A 25,614-nucleotide genomic window follows, 5' to 3' on the forward strand; every position below is an offset into this window, starting at 1 on the left:
TTCTACTCTGCTTAAGAACTCAAAGCGCTTTGTAAAACATGCCTCATTCACCCATAACATACAAGCCCTTTTGTTTTCTCCTCTGCTGTCACGCATTCCATCTAAAATTCACATACAGTCATACTCCGATGATTGCACCAGAGAGCAACTTGGGGTTCAGTATCTTGCTCAAGGATACTTTCTCATGCCGATTGGAGCAGCCAACCTTCCAATTAGGAGATGGCCTGCTTCAACTCCTGAGCTACAGCCACCTCTAGCTGTTTAAGGGGGTTTACAAAGTTTACCTCGTCTTTTGACGAGGAGTAAATTGAAATATAAAAGTTGCCATGCTACTGACTCAATAACTGCAGAGTTCCTGACCTCCTCTGGTATTAAAATCAGCACAAAAACAGTGTGCTGGGAGCATCGTGACATGGGATTCTATGTCTGACATAATATCTGAAGTTTTATTATTCATTTTACATTGTATAGTTTTCCACTTTAATTTTAATGTAAACAAATTAAATATTAACACAACCGAGGGAGACCATCTTAAAAGTAAAAACCCCAAATAAACCTATCAGAGAAACAGCAAAAACTTTGGAAGTGGTCAAATCAAAAATCTATTGGACTGTTAAAAAGAGGGTACCTGAAGTAAAGCTTCAAGGATGGAAACGCAACGTTTGTTGATGTCCATGGGTTCTAGACTTCAGGCAGATGTTGGCTTCAAAGTTTTTTAGTCCAAGTATTAAAATGAGTCGTTAAATTTAAATTGATGTTAGTCCCACAAATTTTAAACCTCTGAAAATGGGAACTGTATATAAAAATGCCTGTCCTGGCCAAATAGAGAAAAACCGAAGGTCTGCGCTTCAATCAGACAGTGGATGATGCAATGCACCATGGTGATTTAAAGAGGCAAACTACAAAAATTGTGTCTCTGTCCCAAACAGTATGGAGGACACTCTATCATTAGTGAAAAACGCTATTCCAGCTGTGATAAAGCAAAGTAAAAGCTGGGTGGTTTGCTAGTAAACAGACTGCTCTTTATTGCCTTATTCATCCATTCATACAAGCAACTTCTTCTACATGAGTGCTTTCTAGCAAACCTTTACACATTGATGGATCCACCAGAGAGCAACTTGGTGCCCAAGAAAGTTTGTCAGGCAAACTGGGGCACCAACTTTCCGATTTGTAGTTGACTTGCTCTACCTTTGGACGCCCTACAAGCACACAATCTCACTGCAACCATTTCACAATCACTAGTCAACTGAACGTATATGCCTCTGGACTGTGAGAAAAAGCCAGAGCACCTCTGCAGAACCCACACAGGCGCAAGGAAAACTTGCAGACTCCACATAGAAAGGACCCAGCAGGGTGAGGTGGCAGTGCTAACCAGTTGACCACTGTGCAGACCACTTTTATAAAAATCTTTCCTGTTTCTGTGTGTTTCACTGTTTATTTGAACTCTTATACTTTCAGTTTCCCAGCCAACTGTAAATGATTTGACATCATCAGAGTTCAGTGAGAGGAGTTCCAGATTCTGTATGTTACTCACTTTGCTGTGTTTTCACATAGGCTGCTTCTTTCTGAAGCTTTATGTTCACGTGGAACTTAATCTTCAAGTGTTTCTCCAGCAGTATCTGTTGGAGTAGATGAGATACAACTATACCTCAATAAATGAGACTGTCATTGAAACTGCTACTCAAATTTACCACAGATCTTTTCAGCACGCAGCAGAGACAGTAGAGGTGTGTGGGGATAAAGGAACAGGACAGAGTGATGACTGAAGGCAGGAGGAGACAGGAATCGATCGTGGACATGTGTTTCTCCCCACGATTGCCGAGGTTAAAGGAGAAGTCTGCAAACAGAAATGTCCTGCCGAATAATTGCAAAAGCTCCTCTCTTACACACAACTGACCCGGCTTTCAAGCCAGCCTGTGTTAATAATCAGCACTCATAATGAACAGAATCCATAGGTCTGCTGGGTTAAGGTCCTCAACAACCTTGCTCCAAGCAACAACAGCCGAGAAGCAGCGTGAAACGATGTTGTGCTTGCTGTTGGCGTACCTGTGCTACGCTACTGCCCCCCTGTGGATGTTTTGATTCTGACAAGTTCAAATGGGTGCCACTGAGTTCAGCTTCACATAAACCATTCAAATTACATATATTTTAAAAAATACCAGTAACTGAGAAAAAAATATGAGAAATAGGAAATTTCTATGTTTAGATGAAAGACTGTTCGATAGTACAAAATTAAATAAATGTAACTGATGCGGATCAGTTACATTTATTTAATTTTGCTACTTGCAATTAAAATTTTCACTAAAGAAACCTGAGTTATCCCTGCATGATGTGTTAATTGTCCAAAGAGACTGTTATGTGAGAAATGCTATAGCAACTCTATCTGACATCCTAACCTGAGTCAAGCATTATAATAATGAAAATGAAAATTGTCCTTCAGTATTTGACCAGGCTATATCTTTCGTCAAATGTCCACAGAAACACCATAAACATGCTTGCTTTGACATTTTTAATGGCAAAAAGCTAACATGATGAAAATGTGTCTGTGTAGGTTTCACAGTCATTCATCCAGATCATGGTAGTCTAAGGAGCTTGGAAAGAAAAGCGACTGGACTTCTTTAAGTTCCTTTTAAAAGAAAGTCCAGTCGCTTCTAAGCGACGTCAAATACGTTGAAAACCAACAAATCAGAAACTAAATGCTAAACACTGGATAAGACAAATTAGGTCAAAGCCTTCATTAGAACTGGTCGAACACTCCGAATTACACATTAGTGCTTTGTAAACAAAATATTCCAGCTATGTATGCGAGGTATGTTGTGTAATGTGCTGAGAACAACATGACGGAGCAATGATCACTGGAAACTAAAATCATCAGCTCTGTGAAGCCTGGATTCAAAACCAAACCAAAATTAAAACTCTTCAAGTTTTGCCTTAATTTTTGAAGCTAAGCTATAGATACTGATAGATACATAAATCTGTGATGTTAATAACTGTTTTTAAATTTAACACCTTTCCATTCTTTAGATTTTTTCCTGTCATTAACAGTTACTCATTCATCAGACTGAAGAAGTCACTCGGATGAGTGACTAAATTACCAATGAGCAATGTCAAATCATAGTGGCCAGATGACTATGTCCAGGTGACAAAACCTGTGGGTGTTCCTGGACAACAGTACTGTGCCACTGTGGTATGGACTGACCACATACAGCTCACTATTCATATTAGGGGTGCTGTGGCTCAGGAGGTAAAGCAGGTCATCTCCTAATCAAAAGTGTGAATGTTAGAGAAAAGCACTTAGACATAGAAGAAAATGTGCTTGTGTGAATGTTGGTTAAAATGCTATAAAAGAACCAGTTCTTATGCATTTTAACTGTTTATTCAGTTCAGAGTCACTGAGTGAGAGTCTGGCTACACAGGTCTCCATTTCAGTAAAGTAACAGGCATGTCTGGGGACTGTGTGAGCAAACTGGAATACCTGGAAAAGAACTCACACAGGCACTGGACGAGCAGATAGGACCCAGCTGGCTGTTGTTAAGGATTCAATATTAGGAAGGGGTACAAGAGGTGATCGAAGAATAACCACACTGATCCGGCCGGGTGAAGTCAAACGATGATTTTAATGCACGCGTGGGAAGATCACTTACACAGACAGCAATTGATCTTCGACTTAATCAAAGCATAAACAGATATTTTATACCATCAGAGTTTGAATTTAATGACGCCCCCTCATGCGTCATCAGACAGAATATATACATACGTCAAATCAAAACCACAATGACTTTTAACACAGTTTAAAAAGAACATTGTCTTCTATCTTCATGGCCGGTATTTCCTGTCAACCTTTTGACTTCCAGTTCTCGTCTGGAAACTGTTCCTCTTTTTGCAGAGACAATTTCGCAGTTACAAGCAGACATGACTAACCTCTCACCTATAAATGAGTCTAACTAATGTGTGTGTGTGTGTATATGTCACGACCTCACTCGGCACTCTATGTCACCTCTCACCTACTAACGCTCACAGTCAAACAGAGGCCACTGTCAAATGTGTCAACAGTTTACTAAAACTTATAGATGTAATATAAATTGAATAAATGTTTTAACCAACTGATACTACTTAAAACTCAATACAAGAACATGAACATACAGTGGGGCAAAAAAGTATTTAGTCAGCCACCGATTGTGCAAGTTCCCCCACCTAAAATGATGACAGAGGTCAGTAATTTGCACCAGAGGTACACTTCAACTGTGAGAGACAGAATGTGAAAAAAAAAATCCATGAATCCACATGGTAGGATTTGTAAAGAATTTATTGGTAAATCAGGGTGGAAAATAAGTATTTGGTCAATAACAAAAATACAACTCAATACTTTGTAACATAACCTTTGTTGGCAATAACAGAGGTCAAACGTTTACTATAGGTCTTTACCAGGTTTGCACACACAGTAGCTGGTATTTTGGCCCATTCCTCCATGCAGATCTTCTCGAGAGCAGTGATGTTTTGGGGCTGTCGCCGAGCAACACGGACTTTCAACTCCCACCACAGATTTTCTATGGGGTTGAGGTCTGGAGACTGGCTAGGCCACTCCAGGACTTTCAAATGCTTCTTACGGAGCCACTCCTTTGTTGCCCGGGCGGTGTGTTTTGGATCATTGTCATGTTGGAAGACCCAGCCTCGTTTCATCTTCAAAGTTCTCACTGATGGAAGGAGGTTTTGGCTCAAAATCTCACGATACATGGCCCCATTCATTCTGTCCTTAACACGGATCAGTCGTCCTGTCCCCTTGGCAGAAAAACAGCCCCATAGCATGATGTTTCCACCCCCATGCTTCACAGTAGGTATGGTGTTCTTGGGATGCAACTCAGTATTCGTCTTCCTCCAAACACGACGAGTTGAGTTTATACCAAAAAGTTCTACTTTGGTTTCATCTGACCACATGACATTCTCCCAATCCTCTGCTGTATCATCCATGTGCTCTCTGGCAAACTTCAGACGGGCCTGGACATGCACTGGCTTCAGCAGCGGAACACGTCTGGCACTGCGGGATTTGATTCCCTGCCGTTGTAGTGTGTTACTGATGGTGACCTTTGTTACTTTGGTCCCAGCTCTCTGCAGGTCATTCACCAGGTCCCCCCGTGTGGTTCTGGGATCTTTGCTCACCGTTCTCATGATCATTTTGACCCCACGGGATGAGATCTTGCGTGGAGCCCCAGATCGAGGGAGATTATCAGTGGTCTTGTATGTCTTCCATTTTCTGATGATTGCTCCCACAGTTGATTTTTTTCACACCAAGCTGCTTGCCTATTGTAGATTCACTCTTCCCAGTCTGGTGCAGGTCTACAATACTTTTCCTGGTGTCCTTCGAAAGCTCTTTGGTCTTGGCCATGGCGGAGTTTGGAGTCTGACTGTTTGAAGCTGTGGACAGGTGTCTTTTATACAGATGATGAGTTCAAACAGGTGCCATTCATACAGGTAACGAGTGGGGGACAGAAAAGCTTCTTACAGAAGACGTTACAGGTCTGTGAGAGCCAGAGATTTTCCTTGTTTGAGGTGACCAAATACTTATTTTCCACCCTGATTTACGAATAAATTCTTTACAAATCCTACCATGTGAATTCATGGATTTTTTTTTCACATTCTGTCTCTCACAGTTGAAGTGTACCTCTGGTGCAAATTACTGACCTCTGTCATCATTTTAAGTGGGGGAACTTGCACAATCGGTGGCTGACTAAATACTTTTTTGCCCCACTGTATGAAAGATAATAAAAATGACCTGATATAAGTGTTTTGTAAGCATGTATTGCAATTCCTTCTATGTTCTAGTTTCCCTCAACATGAATGACCTGGACAGTCACGCCAGTGAAGCTTAAGACCCTTAATGAACCGAACATCAACTCAAAATAAGCACAGATATGCAATATGTATAAAATAGTTATAACTGCATCTGGAATACAAGATTAATATGATAACAGTATGCATAACCATCTTAAAGCTATCTGTTACATTGTTAAAGCAATGATCATACTGCAGATTATATTGTGCTGGTAAAATACTTTTGTTCATCCCCACACTGTCAAGTTTGAGCCGGGAACCATCTTGCTGCGAGGCAAGCGAGCTAACAAATGCACCACTCCACAAAGCTATAGCAGTTTGTCCAAACTGTCACCTTCTTCCTCTGTTGCTTTCATCGAGGCGTTGCCACTGGCTTAACTGGTCCAAAAAAATGTAACCGTCATGTGAAAACAAAATGCCCAATTCACTGCAGTGCTGAGACGCAGATATGACTTTTAATGATAAAACATATCTACTTCATTAATACAAAACAACATGACACATACTGTAGAATATTCTTTCTACACAACAGTTAAAAAAACATATTATTCACTTGAGAATCTAAAATGGTCCCCATGTTGAAATTATAGCACAATGCCAGAGAACCTTAAGACCTGACATACCATCAGCCCAGCAATAGCACATAATAAAACCAAAGGTGTGGTATCGTCTCTATGTTACAAAGTATTCACAGAGTCCTTGAATTTTTCTGGAGTCTCTTATGATAAGCCAGATAACCTCTCACTCACTTCCCACAGCTTCTTTGCCAGGGCATCATCTCGAGCTTTGACTCCTACTTGTTGCAGCGCACAATTGGAGAAGTAGCGTCCACTGAGGGGTTCAATGCCCTCTTGTAGAGCACAGTAAAGGGTGGTCTGTGACCCCTCCTCAAGGCTGAGGAAGAACAGCTTTGCAAAAGGCATCATGAGAAGCTGCAGCCACAGGCTCATACTGCGACCCAGCTCTGTGTAGATGACTCCTGGGAAGAACAGAGGTGATCTTAACTCAGAGGTACTCATTTGGACATGTAGTGTTGTAGTAGCTTTTGCTTGTGGTACACACAGCCTCACACCAAAAATGGAAGCAGACACTGACCTGGGTGCAGGCAGTAGCAGGAGACACTGGTGCCCTCCAGTTTGTTGGACAACTCCCTGGTAAAAAGCACATTACACAGTTTGCTGTTACAGTAGGCCTGGAAGCTGTCCCAGGTAGACTGACCTGACACCAAATCTTTCTGGGAATTAAGCAGAGAGAAGTCAACGGTTCCAAGGTGGTGCAGCAGTGCAGCCACTGTGACCACTCTACTGGGACCACACTGCTTTAGCCGCTCCAGGAGGAGATTGGTGAGCAGGAAGTGGCCCAGATGGTTCACACCAAACGCCATACCAAAACCCTCCTCGGTACATCCCAGGCCCATCACACCTGCAACACAAAGTTTCAGTCACTATCGATAGAACAGACAGCGACATTTCCCTGTATGGCAACATTCCCACCTGCATTGTTAATGAGGATGTCCAGTCTGGGCTCGGTCTTCAGGAAGGTTTCAGCAAAGCTCTGAACAGATTTCAGACTCGCCAGATCCAGATGCATAAACACCACCTGGTTGTTGCCGCTCTCCTACAGGACAGAACTGCTGAGTAAGACAGGCTGCGATAGATCTGTCACATATCTGGCAGGACTGAACAATGATGGTGCATTTGAAAATAAAACCTAAAACACATCCTTATGTAAGCGCTAGAAATAGATCTGATGTCTGTTTGATGCTTGTTGAATTACATGCTAACCATGCGTCTGATACCGAATACAAATAAAGTACCGTTTATTTTTATCATTTGTTTTCTTACATCTCCATAGACTTGTAGTCAAGACCACCTAATCCGAGACCAAGACAAGACCAAGACCAGAGGGTATCGAGACCAAGACGAGACAAAAAAAGTCTTTAAACTGCAGCCAGATGCTGCTTCGTTTACGGGTGTCAGGCATATTTATGTGTTTTTGCTTTCGCACAGCCCTCCTCACCGCTGTCTACGGTCTCACTTACTTGCTGAGAGGACAGACGCACGCTCCACTTGACTGTCGCGTTTCTCACCCTCTCTGTTTTTCACATAATGATATTATCCTATATCCTCGCATGTGATTGGCCACAATATGGAGGGATTGGAGCATAGCTGAGCCACTTTGTGAGAGCTGAGCAGCCAAAGGAAATTAAGTGAGGGTAGAAATGACTGAAAGATTAATAGGCTCTGTTTTGAGTTTTGTTCAAAAAAGAATGACTTCATACAGACAAAAAATATATATCACATGTGCAGGACACCTTAAACTAGTTTTTTAATTAAGCAGCAAGGCAGAACAAAGACAGGCGGACTAAACCCCAATTCAACCAGACCCAGAACTGATCCGGAATTAAAACAGGACTACAACAGCTCAAAATCAGGACTACTTAGGATTTAACCAAAACAGAACCAGAATCAGACCTAGATGATAGTAGCACTAAAAATCATCATAGACCTGCACTACACTTATTTTTTAATTCTACCAAAGTCCACTATTTAGATTCAGAAACATTTATATAATTATTTAGCCTTGTTGTGTAAACAAGCCTGCATAACTTAATAAATATAGAATTTGAAAAATAACAAACCTAAAAAGAAACACTAGGTACGAGATACATGAGGACCTATGATACGGTGATACTTTTGGCAAACAACCATTTGACTAACATGTGTGTCTCACCTGCTCTTGTTCCATCTCTGTTCTGTCCTCATTCTCCATCTCCCTCTCTGTTCCTCTCTCTCTCCCTCTCTGTTCCTCTCTCTCTCCCCCTCTTTGTGCTGACAATCAAACCAAACACCAACATCTTCAAATATACAGTTGAAACCAGATATTTACAAACTCTTCAGATCAAAACAGAAACACTTTTTTAATTGTAACATCAAATCAGACTAAATGTTTATTTTTTTTAGATTGATAAATATAAAAAACATATTTGTTAACTTTAAGAGTAAAGAGAGAAACTATCTGTATTTCTTAATTGTAAATGGCACCAAATTGTATTCAAAATTGAGCCACACTTATGGAGCTCCACAGTTCTTTTCCTGGTGTTTTGGTTGACATCTCTTGATTTTCCCATGTCACAGAAACAGGCTCTGTGTTTTGCCTTATATGCATCCACAGGTGTGCCACCAATTTACTCACATGGACTCTACTAACCTATCAGAAGCTTCTTCAGCTCAGAATGGAATCGTCTGCAGGTTTCTTATTAATTTACAATAAACTTAGTGTATATGTACTCCTAAATTTGATGAAAGTGATAAAAAATAGAAGCTCTGTCTCTCTTTATTCTGACATTTAACTAATTCAAAAGATATTTCAATATTTATTTCAATATTTTAGTTCAGTCTAAATTGATGTTTAACAGTAAAAAAAAAAGGTTTTATGTTTTCTCCATAAAGTGTTTGTAAATATCTGGTTTAAACTGTGAATATACTGCTGTGTATTGAAATTCCTCTTGTTTTGCATAGAAATATACTGAACAACATACAAAGCATAATATATAAAATAACATCTACCAGAGTTTTTTCTTTGAAAGAAGCTCCTTATGTCCATTGTTGTGTTCATCAGTACATAACTGAAACCGATTTAGAGAGTTTGTTTAGCCGTGGAGGGAAACAACTGAAAATATGAAATGTAAGCTAAGACTCTCTAAAAAATCAGCATTGCTGTTCGGCTTTTTATTTATCCATTTGTTGATTCACTCGAAGAGCAAGTAACGCAACCAAGTGATCAGTTTAATCTCAATCTTTTGTCATAAACCTTCATATTTACATTATTTGTACAGTACGAATGATTTGCTTTGGTACCTGGTCAAACTTAAGCTCTCCTCTGTCTGCAGCAAACTCGCAGGCAGCAGCTTCTCCCCCCTCGCTCACATGGGTGCTGTGCTCAGTCGCCTAGTGCCTGAGCTCGGATCATACCAAAATTAGGGGGAATTTACGACTGTGCGCTCTGTGCTTCGAGTATTGTGTTTATTTTTTGTTTTATACAGTTTATACAGTCAGGCATCTAACTATGAAACAAATTACACTCCAAAAGACCCAGGGCTTCTGAAAAAATGACCCAGGCTTAAGCCCAGTAAGCCACCCCCCCGCTCCGCCGATGGTTGACTCCAAATCTCCCGAACACTATGTCGATTTCAGAACGCAAGACCGAGACAGCGAGACCAAGACCAAGACAAAAGTCCGTCGAGACCAAGACGAGACCAAGAGACCACGTAAAAGTGGTCTCGAGACATCCAACTCTACATCTCCACCAAAGAGACGGGCTCTGGCTGAAACCACTAAAACACAGCTAGAGGCCACTGCAGTGTTACCCTTACTGTTTACTTCTACTCGTAACCTCGATTATAGGTCGCTGCTGTCAGGAGTGCGTTTCTTTCTGTATATGGATGGATTCATCCTTCCCTCATTTGTGATCAGTCTTCATGTTCCTGCTACTGACAAGCACTACCACAGGACAATCCCTCGAACACCATGCTTCACTGTTGGGCAGGTAGCAGCATGTGATAAGCATTGCCCACCTCTGAACCGAAACAACTTTCTGAGATTTGCTTACTTGGATGATTGAGCATGCATAAAGACAAAGGTCTAAAAACTTTCACAATATATATACTAAAATTGATTTTTAATAACTTACTCTTTCTCATTTTTAGTGATTGAGTGAACACTCCTGTAAGTTTTTCAGTTAAAATGAAAGAAAATGAAACTACCAACTAGTTCTCTCAACTGACTGTGGCACAGGATAGTGCCTGCTGTGTGTCAGTCTCTGACTTCTTACTCTGCGGATGTCGTAAGCGGCAGCCTCTCCTCTCTCCTTGTTACGGCAGGCCAGGATCACCCTGGCTCCTCGTTTCGCCAGCTGCAAAGCTGTGGACTTACCAATGCCAGTGTTGCTTCCTGTTCAGAAAAGCAATTCAAACATCTCAGCAAACCACTGGCAAAGGTGTCATTGTGAATACAGTGGCATTATCTCTGGGTATCTAATGAAAATTCAATCTAAGACTGTTTTTACCTGTTACATGTTCAGTTAAATTCACAGTCTTGTGATAGAATTACACATCAAAAGTGGAAAACAGTGCAAATGTACAGATATCCGTTTTTACAGTTGACCTTTGTATTTAAAAATGAGACATGAAGCATGAGGGTGGACCTCGCTAAAAACTCAGAGGACACTGTGGGTTCAAAAGGTCTTCAGCCCAATTACTCTTGGTTCAGCCTAAATCTAGACTTAAATCTAGGGGTGACCGTGCTTTTGCCCTGGTTGCACCAAACCTGTGGAACAACCTTCCCATCGCTATCCATTCTATCTTTTAAATTACGTTTAAAAACTCACTTATTTAACCTAGCTTTTCCATCTAGTTAGTGCCCCTATTTTATATTTGGCTCCATTTGTATCTATGTACCTGTCTGTACATATGGTACATAGAGTTGTACATATGTGGTACATTGTTAATGGCCTTTTATTTAATCATGTCTTAATTTCCCTGTTTCTATTGTAAAGCACTTTGGTGTACTGTTGGTTTTTTAAATGTGCTATATAAATAAAGTTGTATTTCAGGTGGACGCCGAGTCCTCTGCTAATCATCTTGAAGTCACAAATGTTTCACTTTGCTTTTCAGACCACCCACAGAGCTAACCATTTAAAACTAATAGTTTTTTGTTTTATTTTTCCTATAAAAGAATAAACAATTGATACCTGGAAAAAAAAGCGAAGCTAGTTTCACAACTTTTACTCCGATTCCGAATACATTTTTACAATCTTCGGAGACTATTTTAAACATCAGCATGGCAAAAATCCCTCTACTTAATGATGAAAGATTTTCAAAGACGTTAACTAATTTATAAGTCCTTTTTACAACAGGCAGCGAACTGCCATCTTTGTTTTCATTTTGAAATAGAGACACAGCCCGTCGGTAACAGTTGTTTCAGAAACATAGTTTTATCATTCAGAAGGAGTGTGTCCCTTTCGGCTGATTCTAAAAGGACTTCGCGATTTTTCAAGTATCACTGCTGACTTTTACTCAAACCAGCAGTAAGCTGGGACCTGACTGGACAATGGTAAGATTGCGCAACTTACGTGAGTTAGTGACTGTGTTTACAGTTGATGATATGAGCGGACAGTGGGGCGTGTTACCTGTAACAATGGCCGTCTTGCCCTTAAGCTTCACTGAACTGGAGCATCTCGCGGATCTGAACACACAGTAATAAACTAACACATAAAACGATACGAATCCCGCTATGAGGCATAGTAAAGCCGACATTACGACACTTCCAAACACTGCTCAATTCTTCGTAACCAAGTGACTGTCTCTTCTTCTATCACTATTTGCGGCTACCAGCAGCAACAAAGGCTCTCTGCTGCCCTCTGTCGTTTCTATTCTCATTCATTCAGATTTACTTAGCGCCAGCGTCAGATCCGCAGTTCTTGAAAAGAAAAGAAAAGAAAAGAAAAGTATTTTTTTAGATAAAGTCCTCTGCCACAGGTCTGGAGCCTTGAGGGTCCTGCAGAGTATTTCTGTTGCCCTTTTCTGGGCAGAGATCTCGGATTTTTTCTTGGCTTGGTGGTCAGGTCACTGCCCCAAATCCCCCGGTTACCACTGTGTCCACTGTTGCCTTCCCCCTCCACATCTTTCGATCTCCTCTCTCAGCACTTGGCACTTATCAAGCTTCTCATGTTCCTTCTCCCTGATGTTGCTGTCACTTGTATATGTTTGGCTGGTTAGTCGTTACCAGTTTGTCCATCTGTATATGGTCTCACAGGATCTTAGCTTGGTCATTCTCAACCCTAGTGAGCATATCGCATTTTGTCCTCGAGACTTAAAGGTCATGCTGAGCAGAAAGGGTTAAAATGAATTTCGAAGTATCAGCCAGAAAAGTATGATAAAAGCTTGTTTTAGCAGTGCCAGCTAAAACAAGCTTTTATCATGCTAGCCCAATTTTCTAATCTTCTGATGAGAGTGGCAAGGCTGCAGATAAATCTAGAAGGACTCAAATGAAATATTGTCGGTTATTGAAGCATAGAAATTTTTGTTTTCAAATTAATAAATTTATTAAAAATTTCTTAAATGAAAGGTTTTTTTTGGCAGATCAAGACAATGGATGATTTAAAGTAATTTGGGCTGGAGTTAGATGAAAGTGATTAATTTAAACTTAAACTGTAATGTGATATCACTGATGTTGCCAGCAAAGAAATTTGGGAATTTTTCACAGTCATCCGAAGATTTGGCAGGAAAAGAAGCTGGATCAGCACTAAGGAGTCTGTTAATGATTTTAAACAGAACGTTGGCTTGTGCTTATCATTATTAATCAATTAATTCTTGCTTAACAGCACCTTCAGGTGAAGGTAACAAACTGACAAAAATGTGACAATAGCTGAGACCAGGATTATTTTAGGATTTAGGTGGATGGTAGATAACAATACAGCAAACTTGATATTGCTACTGTCATGATTCCTGTCAGTCCTGTCACTGTAATATGAATTATTTAACAATTAGTTAATCCTTAGTTGGGGGGAAAAACCCTCCTTTCTCTCCACACCAATCACCCACACCCCCACTCTCCAACCCTTCCCTGTGTACAGTAAAAGTTACAGCAAGGTACCAGAGAACTCTTTGTGTCTTGTAAGAGCTGAGACCCTTTGAAATCACAAGAGGTTTAAGTACTTAAAATGTTTTTTTAAAAGACATGGTTGTGTCAGTCAGTAAAGGAAAATGGGATTTCATGAATCTGTATTTTAACTGACATATTATAATCTTGATAGCTCTTAAAAAGCGGTTTGGTTTTATCTGACTCTAAAAAGGAACGTTCATACTAAACAACACTCTTTTGCTATGGCACTGCACTCTGCTCATTAACGTAGGAGCAGAAGGTCGCCTTTGTGTGAAACCATCCCTCATTAGCATGTAGAGTAGTCACAGTGACACAGCAGTGTATTCGCCACAGAGAAAAAAAGCTGTGCTCACACAGTGACTTTTGTTTTACTTTGAAACCTGTCATCCATCATGTAAACGAGATCTCGCAAAACAAACTGTAGTAGGTCTCGACCTCCCGTTAGCTTCGAGATGGTGGGTGTCAGAAATATGTGATGTCTTGTAAACCGAGCAGATATTTGACGTTTACACAACTACATTCACACCTCAAAATATCTTAAAAGTTTATTTTGTGACCCAGAAAGAGTAATATTACAACTAAGTAGCTGCCGCCATTGTTGGAATTCGACTTTTGCGAAATCTCTCAAAAGCTTTGCAAGATCCCGAGTTTGTTTTGCGAGATCTTTGCAAAAGTTCATCGTAATTTTTTTTCTCCCATGTCCCTTGCGGGGCTCCGTAGTTGTCAGGTCACCCAGACTAAAATCAAGTTAGACTTGTTTTTTATATGGTTAGGTGAATAACTGGGTAGCAGTAAAAGTAAGGGTGTGATCTGAACATTTGCCATAACCTTTGGTCCACTGATTAGCCTTAAGCTAAGTCCACTCCTAAATACTGCCCAACAACAATAACATCCTATAACATGTTGGAGTTTTGCTTTAAAGCTCCTGAGAAGTAAATTATTATTTATTAATGAATTAATTGGTACTTTATTAATATACAGTTTATTATAAGTGTTCCATACATGCATGACATGCTGACTGTTGTACTTTTATACCATTTTAAAATCACTTCACTGTTGGCATGCAGTTTTTTATGACATGTTGTCGTAAAACTTTTAGGGAAATCTGAGATGGTTGAGCAGACGGTCCACAGTGACCTCAGATAGAATGACCTTAATAGAACATCACAAGTCATTAAGGTGGAGACAAGTGTTAGTGGGGATTTGGGAAGAAAGATAACAGCAAATGTGAAAGGGAAGGTTTAGAAGAGCATAATGAGACCTGCAATTATGTATGGTTTGGAGCACTGACAAAAAGACAGAATGCTGAAACTGAAGATTTTAACTGGGAGTGACCAGGATAGATGAGATTTGAAATGAATAAATCATTGGGAGGTAAGTTAGAGAAGCATGGCTGAGATGGTTTGGAGATGTGCAGACGAGGGTTATTGGATGTACAAAGGATGTTGAAGGTGGAGCTGCAGGCAGGAGAAAATGAAAGACCACAAAGAGGTAGAACTACAGAAAAGATTCAGATTTTAGAACTGGATTGCTAAGCATTTGGTGTGATGGAAGCAGAGGACCCCAAGAGGACTTGCTGAAAGAGAAGAAGTCCCTTCCATGTTTTTGGTGTTTTTCTTCTTCCTCCCCTTCTTCTTCTTCTTCTTCTTCTTCCAGCTGCTCCCTTTAGATGCTGCCACAGCAGATCATCTATTCAGTTCAATTCAGACCAGGCTGAAGGAGGGGTGGTTATCTGCCCCGACCAGGTGAGGAAGACAGGATGAAGACATACTGTGGAAGAGAGCCAGTGATTAATAATAACTACTGGTTGAATGCAGAGTGGTTTATAAACACATGGTGAGTGAAAAAGAAACACTCAGTGCATCATGTGAAGCCTCCAGCTGCATAGCCTTTTTAAGCATAATTAAGGGAGGACTCAAGGTCACCTGATCTACACTCAAAAAAGTGAAATTTGGTGGTTATTGCATTTACAAGACTCTAACATGTAATTTGAACACAATGAATTTATGTTTCTAAGGTGAACGTAATAAAATCATATAAGATCTACATGAAATTTACCAACTTAGGGCCTCTTAAATTTATTCTTGTTGATATGACATGATAAAATCTAACAAGAGTGGTTAGCTGCCTTAAAGACTCGCGATATCACAAGATCACGTGAGATTCTAAACAACAAGAGGCAGGAAAGCACATGGTTTGCTTCGCGGTCATCTTGGAAAGGTAAGAGTGAATCTATCTTCATCCATCTTGATGAAAATACTTTTTGCACAAAGGTATCATTAGTTTGTCGATTCTTTTCAGTTCTATTTATTCACATTTGTTTTTTTTGTTTGTTTTTTTAAATATCTGTTTGTTTATGCCATTCTAGCTAGCTAACACGTTAGTGCAAGAATATAGCACAATGTCATGCTAGCATGATAGCCTAATATGAAAGACTTAGCTACTCCAAATATAGATATTGTTTATAACTTAACCTCTGCACATAAGCTAGTTTGGCTCTACCACAGAGACTGTTGTGATAAATTTACATTTTACATGTGGGTTGTTGAAATTTGTAAGTTTGTAAGTTGCAACTGATGGACAGTGGTTTATTTAACAATTTATGTGTTTTTAGTACACTGAGGAGGAAAGACAAAACATGAACAGATATGTTTTCCTGTTTTTTAATTTTTTTGAAATTAAATATTTTTCTACTTAATAAACTTGGAGACTTGCAGTTCCCTCCTGTAAAGATAATAAATGTTTAATCTTATCAGGTGGTGAAAGGTCTGGAGAGCTGGCAGGCCAGTTCATCAAATTCATAGTGAGCTAATATTTTTCTTAAAAATTATCACATTCCCATGTTAAAAATGTAATATATTCATTTGTAAGTGACATATACTTTTGAGACCAAGAAAACATTGCATTCTGATTTTATGTACACATCATCTAAACTTTCTTGAATTGGGGGTATGGCATGATTAAATTAATACACAATTTACAAAACAATATTAAAATGACAGACTTGTCTAAAATGCATAAATACTATTTGAAAAGATTAAGACTGTAAAACAATAGCCTCTGTATTTCTCACAAATTCCTGGTAATTCAACTAATAGTTCTTTAATCCCACTGCTAGGTCGTTGAGATGGATTTCCCTATATATTTGTTTTTTTCCCCCTCTGTGTATAAAGACTGATGCTGTTGAAATCAGAAGAGAATACATCACCAAAGGTCTTTGCATGTACCTGAATGAAGATCCTGAGAAGCTGGTGAAGGATTACCTGGTATGTTAACTTGCCTGTATCCTTAACTAAGGAGATGATCAAAGATAAGCTTGAACTACATACAAAAAGTTTCAGGGGATGGGGTTTTCCTATAAATTACCGGTGGCTGTAAAAAATACCTTTTAAAATAGGAAAAGTAAGAGCTTTAAGTTTCTCACTGGATACTACACACACCATTCTTGAGTGTTTTATACTATCATTATTATAATATCATTATAATAACCTCATTCATACACACATTCATACAAGATTTTTATGTAACATTTACACTTCAATGGATGTATCAGGAGCAACTTGGGGTTCAGTATGTTACCCATTGATAGTTTTAGTATCAGATTAGAGAAGACAGGGATTAAACCAGTAGACAACTTGCTCTACCTCCTGTGCCACAGTCACCCCTATCACAACTCAAGATTTTGAAAGACAGGACATTGTTGAGGTATTGAATGAACTTCTCTTGAGTCAGGAAAAATATCGGGCAGTCATTTTTGATTACATTTACATTATTATAAGGCTTGAATGAGTAAAGCTTTTAGGTATTTTACATTAATGTAAAACAGATATTTACTTTTAAAACTGTTTGCAATGGACATTAGTGAGAAATCATTATCTTTTTTTTGTTTGTTTTATTGTCACAGGAAGTTGATAAAAAGCATCGCCACTGCCATAGCAGAGACAGTCTTTGGAATCTGTGTCATTCGGTCAGAGGGTGCGGAGCCTGGCGTTGTATTGGTCATCGGAAAATCACCTGATTCAGCCATTCATTGTTGTTAAAAAATTGTTTTAACAGGTTAACTTTCCACTTTGTCCACTACTTTTTTTTCTGTTATGTAACTTGTACTTGCATTTCATGTATTCTTTATACATTATGTGAAATTTGCTATAAATTCAATAAATTGGAGAAAACAAAAAGATGTGTATGACAAATTTTTATTTACTTTTTAGATGTAATAGTGAAATGTATGTTAACCAGGCTCTAGACTTTGTTAAATGCTCCAAAAAATTACTCTTTAAATTAACTTAAAATAATCATGGAAAGAATTTCCACGTGATTAAATTGCTTTCTATTAGCATTAAAGACTTGTGTTGGAATAACTTAATTTGTATGAGTTGGTTCAACTCAATTAACTTAAGCTGGGACCAAATTTAGTAAATTAGTTGGAGAAAACCTACTGAATTGAGTAGGTTTAAGTTGGATCAATTCAATTGAGTTGAATTGATCCAACTTAAAGAACAAAACTCTTTAAGTTGGATCAACACTATTAAAATATATTGGATCAAAATGCAGTAAATACGTTGATTCATCAATCTTTAATTAAGTTGGTCCAACTTGAGTGCATTAAGTTGGAGTAACAGAATTGCATAATGCTAAAATAAAGCAATTTAATCACGTGGAAATTCTTTCCATGATTTTTTTATGTTCATTTAAAGAGTTATTTTTTTGAGTGTAGTCCTAACTATATGTTTGATCAAAAAGGAAAGACGGAGAGGGTGTCTGTTTCCCAAATCCAACCAGGGAGCTGGTTCTGCAGAAGAAGGGCCTGAAAGCTGAAGGCTCTGCCTCCCATTCTACTTTTAAATACTCTAGGAACCACAAGTCAGCCTGCAGTCTGAGAGTGAAGTGCTCTAATGGGGTCATATGGTACTATAAGGTCATTAAGATAACATGGAGCCTGAATATTCAAGACCTTCTCCTTGTGTTTGAGGAGAAGAATTTTAAATTCAATTCTGGATTTAACAGGGAGCCAATGAAGAAGAATATAGGAATATAGCCAATAAAAGAGGAATATCTCTCTGTCTAATCCCTGTCAGCATTCTTGCTGCAGCATTTTGGTTTAGCTAAAGGCTTTTCAGGGAAAATATGCTTAATCCCTCGACCTTTCCCGACACCTTTCAGTACCTTTTAAAATGATCATTGATACCAGTTGATACAATTCCTTCTCTCTCCATATTTATATTTGAATATTTTATTATAGGTTAGTGGTTCACATTTCTCATGAACTGTGTGTTTCTATGTTCTTCTCAGTTGTTCTCATACTCACTGTTGTCATACCATAAGAAAAACACTTTGGAAGGTCTGCACTCTTGAACTGAACTAAGGACCTGTTTTTGTTGAATTTGTGACCTCGTCCTCCTGGTGAGGAGGATGAGAGTAAGTAGAAAGTATGAATAACAGTGTAAGCATGCACCCTGCGTTGTTTTATGTGCAGTGTCATTTAAAAACATCCTTAGCTCAGTTTCCTAAATTGATACCTTGATTGAAAGATTATCATTCATACAAGAGCCACGTACTCAGACGTGTGATGAGGGTAGGCCCACTGGCTGTACATATGTGTCATGACTTGTTCAGCACTTACAGTGGCTGAAATGCTTAAACCATGATACAGTATAATCATGACAACAACACTCCAAATTCTAGTGACCAAAAAAACCTACAGAAAAAGTGCCCGTATGAATGGGTGAATGAGGTAAGTTGTGTTCAATCATCTTCACTTCACTTCAAGTGCTCAGAGTAGAAAAGTGCTATGTATGAACCAGTCCATTTACCATTTGCTCCATAATCTGATTGGGTGTTGCGTCCTTTTACTACTGAATGCCTCCTATGCCCACTAGGTGGTGATGGAGAATACCCTCTACCCATATGTCACAGTGATGTATATATATCATACGTGGAACCACCAAATAAAATTTCATGTAGAGTGAAAGATGATTAGTAAGTGGTGCTACAAGTATGATATAATACTGTCACATAGATGACTCCAGGCTCATGTTTTATTTTGACATTCCTTGATCTGTGTTCAGTGTATTTAGTTTTGCTTCCTGTTTTTTCCTCCTGTGTCTCATTCCCTCGTTATCCCTCTGTGTATTTGAGCCGTTTTTTCCTCTGTTCGTTGTTGTGTCGTGCCGTCACATACCCCACGTGCTGTTTCCACGTGTGGGAAAAAGTGTCTGTGACTGTAATTAGCAAACCATGAAACAGTTTTGTTTACCTGAATTTTTAATGTTTTGAGCTGGTTTGTTTTTAACGATACAGGGGATTAAAAATGAAAAAGGAGAGAAGGGATATTGGACACAGGTGTTCTTTGTTTTTGTCTTCAGGCAATTCAAAATAAAGGTGGAGATTTGAGATTAGAAACAACGTAGCAGCTCAAGCTTCCAGTTAGTCTTCTGAAAGAGTAAACGTTTGAATAAACTGATTATTAGCTGTATACTAATGCAATAAAAATTCAAAAACTTGCTGTAGTCACATGTAGATGTTTATTATGTAAAACCTGTCATGACAACACCACTCTGCTACTCCACCTACTCAACCAGTGAAACCAGGATCATTCAGCTAACCAAACTAGTTATTTGAAACCTGCTTTTTTTTAGTGACTTCGAGACAGTCTGGACTTGCTGAGATTGAAGATTGTTTACTGTGGTTCAAAAATAAACCAGTCACTCTGGTTTATTACAAAGCCTTATCTAAGTGTATACATCTTATGCACTCAGTGCACAGAATAATTACCGATGTGAACATCTGATCATTACTGTAAAAACAAGTCAATTATGTTTACTGAAAATCAGTCCAGTCATTCTGGCTTTTGTTTGGTTGAGAAACAAAATCAGGCAAAGACTTCATCTATAAGTATCACAGAAACAGTGAAAACTTCACACTATTAACTATTTTTATGCAAGGCCACATAGTCTCTCGCTGAGCTCCCAGAGCTTCTTTGATGCTGCATCATCCTTAGCTTTGTCAGAAACTTCTTTCACTGTGCAGTTGGAGAAGAAACGTCCGCTGAACGGTTCAATCCCCTCCTGGAGGGCACAGTGCAGGGTGGTCTGGCATCCCTGCTCTGTGTTCTTGAAAAAATAAGCAGTGAGGGGCTTCAGGAATAATTGCAAAGTCGAGTTTATATTCCTGGCCAGTTCAGAGTTGATGGCTCCTGCAAAAATAGAAGAACAACTTTAACTTGAAGGGAAAGCTGGTTAGATCTGCTTCAGTTTCTAAATCATGTAGGATCAGAACTTAAAGTGTATACCGAGTGTGTGTACTATACATTAATTCGGTGTTTGTTTGCATGAACTGATGGGGAATATTGGTGCCATGCCCACTGACCTGGATGGAGGCTGTAGCAGGTGACATTGGTACCCTTCAGTCTCTTGGCCAGCTCATGGGTGAAGAGGTAATTGCACAACTTGCTATCAGAATAGTACTGAAGGACCTCCATGAATGAGGTCCCCAGTCCAAGAGCTTTGTGAGTGTTAAGGCAGTCAAAATCAATTTTTCCAAAGTAATGTGCCATAGATGACACGTTGACCACCCTACTTGGTCCACACGCCTTCAGCTGTTCCAGCAGCAGATTCGTTAACAGGAAGTGACCAATGTGATTGACACCAAACATCAGGCCCAGTCCGTCCGCTGTGCGACCCTGCATTTGCACACCTGGACAAAACATGGAGAAAACTTTTATCTTGTTTCAAGATGTGTTAAGATCTAAACAAGCAAGACTTTTAAACATCTGATCACAGTAGAGTAGATAGTTAGGTAAGTCAGATAAGTTCAGGCCACAGGAATAGTCAACAGAATCCTGATTCTCTAGAAGTGCACGTTTAAGTGTATCAGAACTGACTGCAACCCTGAATGTTCAAAATCGGCAGCACGAGGATCATAACCTTGCAAAGTTGACATATGAAGTAGTTCTGTGAACTGGGATGGATGTTGTGTAATAACTGTGTAGCCTTATTTCTCTGTATTCTTTACGTAGTGTGCTAAAGTGACTGGAAAACATTTTAATCGCTTTCCAAAGCTCACCATATTATCCATTAAATGTATAAAATCCTTTATACTCTAGAGATAAATATATTTATAATAATATAAATATAATAACCAATGACGACAGACACTGACACAGTTCTCTGTTCATATGACATGAAGTTGCAATGGACAGCCAAACCTGCATTATTGATGAGGATGTCCAGTCGGGGTTCAGATTTGAGGAAGTTTTCAGCAAAACTGCGAACAGACTTTAGACTCCCCAGATCTAGCTGCATGAACACCACCTGGTTGTTCCCGCTGTCCTGCAGAAAACATGAAAAACTCATTGAGCACATAACTATTTTACAATGTCCATCTACTGTCATGAATGAGCCTGGTATAACCTGTACAATAATTGTTAGATTTGTATTGTTGGATTGTCATTTATGCTTAGAAATATATATTTATATATGCTTAGAAGTATGTAACCATTTGTAGATTGAAAGAATGTCTCATCCTAGGAGGTCTGTAACAACTCTGTGTAGCATGAAGAGGGGGGTGCGTTTACTCCTCTCCAGAGTGTTGTTCTAGCATGGATCACACACCTCTTGGGATCATGAGCGAGGTTGTATCTTCTCTTCTGATATATGGTATAGCAAACACACGTATATCTGTTTAAGTATAAGTGCCTTTTGTTTAGATGAACTGCTGGACTTCCAGACCAGTAGGTTTAGGGAAGTCGTTTATGGGGTCACAGTCTGACCCCATAAACCCAGCTGAATTGTCTTGAACGTTCCAGCGAATAGGTTTAAGCTACAAACCTATCAATAATGTACATACTAGATAACATTGCAGGTTATTTAGGACAGACATGGGTCTTTTGCTTGGTTAAATATCTAGTCACCCTCTTGATTTCTTCAAGTGCAGCCTCTCCTCGCTGCTTGCTGCGACAGGCCAGAATCACCCGAGCTCCTCTTTTAGCCAGATCTAGGGCTGTGGTCTTCCCAATACCCGTGTTGCTGCCTGCAGGTGAAAAAGCTTTTATTCTGCTCATCAAAGAAACATAGTGCAACACAGTGGCCACAAAACACAGCCTTTACTTACCAGTCACAATCACAGTTTTCCCATGTAGCTTTGCTTTGCTTGTGCACCTCTTTCCTTTCACTACAATCTCACGGTAAAAATAAGCAACAGCTATAGCAAGACCCAAGACCAGCAGAAGGCACATTGTTCCTGCCTCAGTTTCACAGCAAACTGCCTGCTCACAAGAAGTCTAAGCAATTCAGCTGGCTGTAACTTGCTCTGAGATTTAAACAAACACACCCATTTCCTGCATGGGCGTGACTGTGTCTTTGTTATCGGGTTACAGCCAATGACAGTCATTGGTTACAGCCAAAATGAAGCCAAAACGTCTCTATCGCCCCCTGGTGTCTGGCTGCAGTATAGGTCATAAACCCCGCCTCTTCCATGTGGCTGGGGTCAGACTAAAATAAATTTATTCTCCTCAGATAATTTTTTTTCCAAAGATTCTTTCTTTTGTTGTCAATAATTCTCATCACGCTGATTTATGTCCAAGGGGTCTCCTCTCCCATAAGTTTGATTCTAATTCCTACCGCGGTGATGTTAAATTGGGGGTGAAACGTCATCATAACAGCTTTGACTGGCAGCTGCAGTCACGGAGAAACTTGCGTATCTCTGTCCGGGAATAGCAGATAGAGCGTAGGCTCTGAGAGGATGCCCAGTGTTTACACTACGAAAACACGACTGACTGTTTTAACCTGACAGCCTGAGGTGTTCTTCAGTAAACTGGACTACCCGACAGAAGGACCCGAGGCCCCGCTGCACTTTTTCGGTAAGTTAAATGTGTTTGTAAGCTACTCAGTAACTACCGTCCTTAGCTAGCTCCTGAGACCTTAGCTAGCTAAAATGAGCACTCGGCTGTCAGGGTTCGTTTAGCTAATCTGTGCAGGTAAATGAATTTACTAAAGAAATCAAGAGAAACGTCCCGGGCTACTCAGTCACTAATTACTGTTCCTGTACTTTTATTACAAGTATTATACTGTAAAAGCAACAGGCTGCACCCTGCTGCAGCTCCTGTGCAGAGCTGAATATTAAATATGTGCAAACAACATGTTTTCAGTCTCTTGCCACATCTGTAAAGACAGTAACACCATTTTTAAAAGCTTGTACTTCAGTAACTCCTCATTAATCAGGAACTATGGATTAAAGTACTGTAGTGTACTGTAATACTGAAAAAAATGTAAGAGAATAACTTCAGATCCTGAGTGTGTGAGGACAGAAGAATCAGCTTTATTTCAATTTTGAGGGATAAAATTTATATTTGAGTTTGATGGTTCTGTTCTCTTTGTGATTACAGGAGCTGCCCTCAGATTCAGACCTCAGCACCACCCAGTGACAGCAGACAGATCATCCAACATGTTCACGTGTGAACTGCAAAATGAACTGATGAAAACAGTACAAAGGTTAAAGTACCACATGTGCTGTAGTGAAAGCTGCAGCTGTTTTATTGATAAAGTTAAAGACAAAAAAACAAAAGGATTAATCACACCTGTAACTGTGTCACATATATCAGCATTAACACGACCTCAGTTTGGTGTTTCACAAAGCTGCTGATCTCAGACCTGCACAGCTTCCGTTTTAAACACTTGATGTACTCAGCTGCATGAAGAGCATATGAGATTTTCTCTAACACAATTAAATAAAACCTGATGAAGGTCAAAGGTCGTCACTTGTATGTTTAACTACAAACTTGTCATCTGGAATTCTTTCAGTTTTTTGCAGATAGTGTGTTATTTACCATAAAGTAATTCAGAGTTATTCATACCAGAGTAACCAGAGAGGATCATATATTTTTAAATGTATAACTTTCTACAGGACTAAATATAATATCTTTATGTAAAAGTCTGGAGCCTCTGGGGAGTATCTGAGTATTTATAACATTACACAGTGTTCATGAAATGCTGGGTTTATCCATCTCCTGGGGCGGGCCTACGGAGAAGTGCTGAAGATTTCCCTGTGAGGGAGCTGCTAGTGAAGAGTCCTGCTTGATCAATGCGATGAGCTTCAGTGTTCCTGTTGTTTTGTAAATGAAGCCTCTCTCAGCGGGTCAACAGAACTTCTGGCGCAGGACAGCTGTGATGAAAAAAAGGCAAGAAGTTTCTCCAAACCTCTGGACCCAGGAAACCCAGCTTGGTCCTGATGGTCTCCCTCACTAGTTTCTCTCCAGGGTGAATGTAGCTGTTGATATAATATGGACTCTATTATTAAATGAAAAGAACAAATTAGACTACACTACTAAAACCTGCTGTTTTTAAAGTTTCCATGTTACCAGGCTGTAGAGGGCTCTGAAGATTTAAACAGTTTTAGATCCATTACACTCACAGTCTTATGTTAAAATCTCAAAGGACAGCATTATATTTTTGATATTAACAGTAACTCTGGGCCTCTGTAGAGTTTGCAGATGATCTCATCTCTGTCTAAAAATGAATAAAAAAAAAAACACAAGAAGTGCGCATTTCAGAAGGACGCTGCTCATAAAGTTACACAATTACACAGCCGAATTCACGTTTATTGTTGTATTTACAAAATACCATCGTTTTTGTCTTTGTATCATTTTATTTTGTTGTATTTATCTGCAACACCTTAAAGGCCGGTCCATGAAAATATAAAAATATTATATAAATTTCATATAAGCATCGGGGACAATGCTGTCTTGCAATTGTTGAGGTCACTAGTGTGTGCCCTATTTCTTCCAGGATCACTCTTCATTTGTAGGTTTTAGTGGACTCCTACTACTGTGACGTGGTTTTCATGGGCCAAAGGCATTTGATTCCAAGATCTGGGAGATTGTAGAAATGAGCAGTGATGCCCTTCTTGCCATCTTTCCAGAAAAATAAGTGATCTGGAAGCTGTTTGGCTTACTTACTGCAGCAGCACTTTCTGCACCTGCGTAAAGGTGCACATTTACTAACAGTATGTGTTGCAGCTTTGAATCTTTTATTAATATATATTTTGTTAATATTTTGGCTATGGTGTCTTGTTATGAAATATATAGAAGACTAACAGTGTTAGCTTGCGGTCAAAGCTAAGTTTG

General features: G+C 39.4%; 2 protein-coding genes across 3 annotated transcripts; both read right to left on the bottom strand.

Moving 5' to 3' along the window:
- Positions 1 to 6,265: 6,265 nt before the first annotated feature.
- LOC113036840 (dehydrogenase/reductase SDR family member 13-like) lies at positions 6,266 to 12,245 on the bottom strand. Of its 2 annotated transcripts, XM_026193377.1 has the most exons (5): positions 12,019 to 12,245; positions 10,663 to 10,781; positions 7,323 to 7,446; positions 6,925 to 7,251; positions 6,266 to 6,808 (listed from the first exon to the last, which is right to left on the bottom strand). In XM_026193377.1, exons 1-5 carry the CDS (start codon positions 12,143 to 12,145, stop codon positions 6,549 to 6,551), a joined length of 957 nt encoding a protein of 318 aa, XP_026049162.1. In that variant the 5' UTR covers positions 12,146 to 12,245; the 3' UTR covers positions 6,266 to 6,548. The 2 variants fall into 2 exon arrangements, with proteins under 2 accessions (XP_026049162.1, XP_026049163.1); XM_026193378.1 differs by lacking the exons at positions 10,663 to 10,781; positions 12,019 to 12,245 and adding an exon at positions 8,563 to 8,587.
- A 7,753-nt stretch (positions 12,246 to 19,998) lies between these two features.
- On the bottom strand, positions 19,999 to 22,856 carry LOC113036961 (dehydrogenase/reductase SDR family member 13-like). The gene is made up of 5 exons (XM_026193603.1): positions 22,605 to 22,856; positions 22,405 to 22,523; positions 21,700 to 21,823; positions 20,862 to 21,188; positions 19,999 to 20,688 (listed from the first exon to the last, which is right to left on the bottom strand). The coding sequence occupies exons 1-5, from the start codon at positions 22,726 to 22,728 to the stop codon at positions 20,429 to 20,431; spliced, it is 954 nt and encodes a 317-aa protein (XP_026049388.1). The 5' UTR covers positions 22,729 to 22,856; the 3' UTR covers positions 19,999 to 20,428.
- Between the last annotated feature and the right edge of the window lie 2,758 nt (positions 22,857 to 25,614).

Source organism: Astatotilapia calliptera, chromosome 14 (assembly GCF_900246225.1).
Source record: "Astatotilapia calliptera chromosome 14, fAstCal1.2, whole genome shotgun sequence".
NCBI classification, from domain to species: Eukaryota; Metazoa; Chordata; class Actinopteri; order Cichliformes; family Cichlidae; genus Astatotilapia; species Astatotilapia calliptera.

Excerpts from the sequence above, each read along its gene's own strand:
- LOC113036840 (XM_026193377.1), bottom strand. The coding sequence starts at position 12,145 with ATGTCGGCTTTACTATGCCTCATAGCGGGATTCGTATCGTTTTATGTG. Across the intron at positions 10,782-12,018 it reads CAAGACGGCCATTGTTACAG|GAAGCAACACTGGCATTGGT; the intron begins GTAACACGCCCC and ends TTTTCTGAACAG. Across the intron at positions 6,809-6,924 it reads CTGCTACTGCCTGCACCCAG|GAGTCATCTACACAGAGCTG; the intron begins GTCAGTGTCTGC and ends TGTTCTTCCCAG.
- LOC113036961 (XM_026193603.1), bottom strand. The coding sequence starts at position 22,728 with ATGTGCCTTCTGCTGGTCTTGGGTCTTGCTATAGCTGTTGCTTATTTT. Across the intron at positions 22,524-22,604 it reads GAAAACTGTGATTGTGACTG|GCAGCAACACGGGTATTGGG; the intron begins GTAAGTAAAGGC and ends TTTCACCTGCAG. Across the intron at positions 21,824-22,404 it reads CACTTGAAGAAATCAAGAGG|GACAGCGGGAACAACCAGGT; the intron begins GTGACTAGATAT and ends TGTTTTCTGCAG.